The sequence below is a fragment of the Silurus meridionalis genome, chromosome 11, assembly GCF_014805685.1.
Source record: "Silurus meridionalis isolate SWU-2019-XX chromosome 11, ASM1480568v1, whole genome shotgun sequence".
Lineage (NCBI taxonomy): Eukaryota > Metazoa > Chordata > Actinopteri > Siluriformes > Siluridae > Silurus > Silurus meridionalis.
Genome location: NC_060894.1, coordinates 23,112,501 through 23,115,000, shown reverse-complemented (window position 1 = coordinate 23,115,000; position 2,500 = coordinate 23,112,501). Strand labels below are relative to the sequence as shown.

General features: G+C 41.2%; 1 protein-coding gene and 1 long non-coding RNA gene across 2 annotated transcripts in view; both read right to left on the bottom strand.

Moving 5' to 3' along the window:
- htatsf1 (HIV-1 Tat specific factor 1) overlaps positions 1–1,672 on the bottom strand; it is a 3,214-nt gene extending 1,542 nt beyond the window's left edge. Inside the window, 7 exon segments of the mRNA XM_046860908.1 lie at positions 78–174; positions 295–458; positions 572–726; positions 864–911; positions 1,114–1,309; positions 1,509–1,606; positions 1,609–1,672. Coding sequence (XP_046716864.1) covers positions 78–174; positions 295–458; positions 572–726; positions 864–911; positions 1,114–1,309; positions 1,509–1,606; positions 1,609–1,672 — 822 coding nt within the window.
- The window catches only part of LOC124393269, a 4,459-nt gene that overhangs the window by 1,542 nt on the left and 417 nt on the right, over positions 1–2,500 (bottom strand). The window lies entirely within an intron of this gene.

Genomic DNA, 2,500 nt, shown 5'->3' with positions numbered 1-2,500 from the left:
TGTGTGTGTGTGTAAAGATACTAATAAACTATTTCTGATTCTGATAGTTTATCCCACATGTGCAGGACGAGCTGTACCTCGAAGTCAGAGGGGTGGAACATGTTACGGATGATCACCACTCGTTCATGCCTCTTACGTGCATCTCCTTGCTTCTCAGGTCTCCAGTCCAGCTGCCTGCAAACATCAACACACAAACCTCAGATCCACAGAGAGCAGAGCGTTCTCCTGCTGCACACCAACATCAACAACAAGCCAATATACAGTGGAATTAACAGACGACAGACAGATACACACTTCTGCTGCTGCTGTAGTTTTTTGCGATATTCTTTGTTCTTCTTTTTCTTCTTGCTGGCATCGTACTGGCCTTTCAGCTCAAAGCGAGCCGCTTCCACATGCAGTCGATATCCTCGTATCTCATATTCATCTAACAGACGCTCAGCCAGACCTACTGACTCTTTCTGCACACACACACACACACACACACACACACACACAGTGAAATAGATGTATATGGTGTGTCAGATGTGTGTGTGTGTGTGTGTGTGTGTGTGTGTGCGTCACACTCACTGACCTTTAGGTAACAGCAGAGTCCGTCCCCTTTCAAATTCCCATCACTGTCTTTATATAATTTGATTTTATACTCCTCTGTCAGCGGGTCTCTCATTATTATTCCACATCTAGACATCAACTCCACAAACTCATCAGGAGTGATATCAGGAGGGAGACCTGCCTCACACACACACACACACACACACACACACACACACACACACACACACACACACACACACAGTGTTATAAAGCATCTATATAGTTAAGTGCATGTATTAGTCTACACTCTGAATGTTTATGTTCACACTCACCTGTAATGTAAACATTTGTGTTTTTGTCTTTCTCGATATCGAACCAGCCTGGACACACACACACACACACACACACACACACACACACACACACACACACACACACACACACACACACACTCCTTCAGATTCACTCGTTATATTATTACATTAACGTGTTAATAGTTACAGGATTGACTGATCATCAGACCGACAGAAGTGCTAAAGCTCAATATAGTGTTAAGAGTGAGATGTAGGTATATACACACACCTGGTTCTGCTTTCCTCTTCTCTCCTTTCATCTTTTCCTCTTTAGTGGTTCCTGACTCTGTACCTTCCTCCTCCTTCTTCTCCTCCTTCTCCTTATCTTTAGGCTTCTCAGGCTGAGGTTCTTCTGTTGCTGCAGAAGCTCCATCTTCAGTGAAGCCATAATTGGCCTGATATGCAGCAATGAAGTCCTCTGTTATCTGCACACACACACACACACACACACACACACACACACACACACACACACACACACACACACACACACACACATATTCCTGGTTCTACTCTCTGTAATTGTTGTACCCATGTCTCCTCCTCCTCCAGAATGCACTTATGTAGAATATAAAGAAGTAGAAGGTAAAGCTGAGCAGTACACTAATAATCTATAATGTTGACCTTAGGAAACCAGGCTTTCTTGTCGTGGTCCCAGTCGTAGACGGTACCGTCCTCAGGGTCGACAAAAGTGTACGGATCATCTCCATCATCCGTCTCTGACCGTACAGTTCCTGCAGACGAAGCTGCTCATGAAATTCACGATTCCCATCTGAGTCTCCACTCATCTGCACAACAACAAGAGGAAGAGCGGAATGATTTATTCTTTAAATAAGACCTCACAATAAGATAGACGTGTGTGTGTGTGTGTGTGTGTGTGTTGAACCTCTTCACTCCTCAGAGATCTCACGTGCAGATAAAATTTTTTAATGTAAAATCTATATATAAATGTGTAAAATGCTTCATAGAGAGAAATTTTATCTGCTTTAACTGCTGATCCCCATACAAACACGCCCACACTCACACGCCCACACACTCACACGCCCACACACTCACACGCCCACACACTCACATGGTTTGAGATAAATCAAAATGTATTTTAAAATAAAATACAAAATGCCTTAACTTTGAACTACTGTATTTTGTATTTTAAAAATAAAAAAACTTTTGCTGGGGATCATAACATTTCTTTGTGAAAATTCCATCACTCATCTGTTTGATCTGTTCTTCATCATCACATCGTCTCAGTTTATTCAGTAAACAATGTTTGATAGCAGCTGCTTTTCTCTGGCGAAGTCACGCAATAAATCTGACACATGCAACCAGTTAACAGATCAAATATTCACATAAACATCCCAGTGATCTCCCACATGACGGGTAGTTTTAAAGTAACAACAGTTTCATGTTGAACAGTTTGTAAAGAATCATTATTGTATCCTAATTGAGTTATATGGTGTTTGGTAACGAAGAGCTGCTTTACATCAGTAACACTGAGTCAATAACAAACATGTCCTTCAGAAGAAGACGACTGATGGAACCTGCATTCATAATAACTAGTTTATAACTCATTAATCATCATTATTAATGTTAATAATAATAATATATTATGTGTCAGC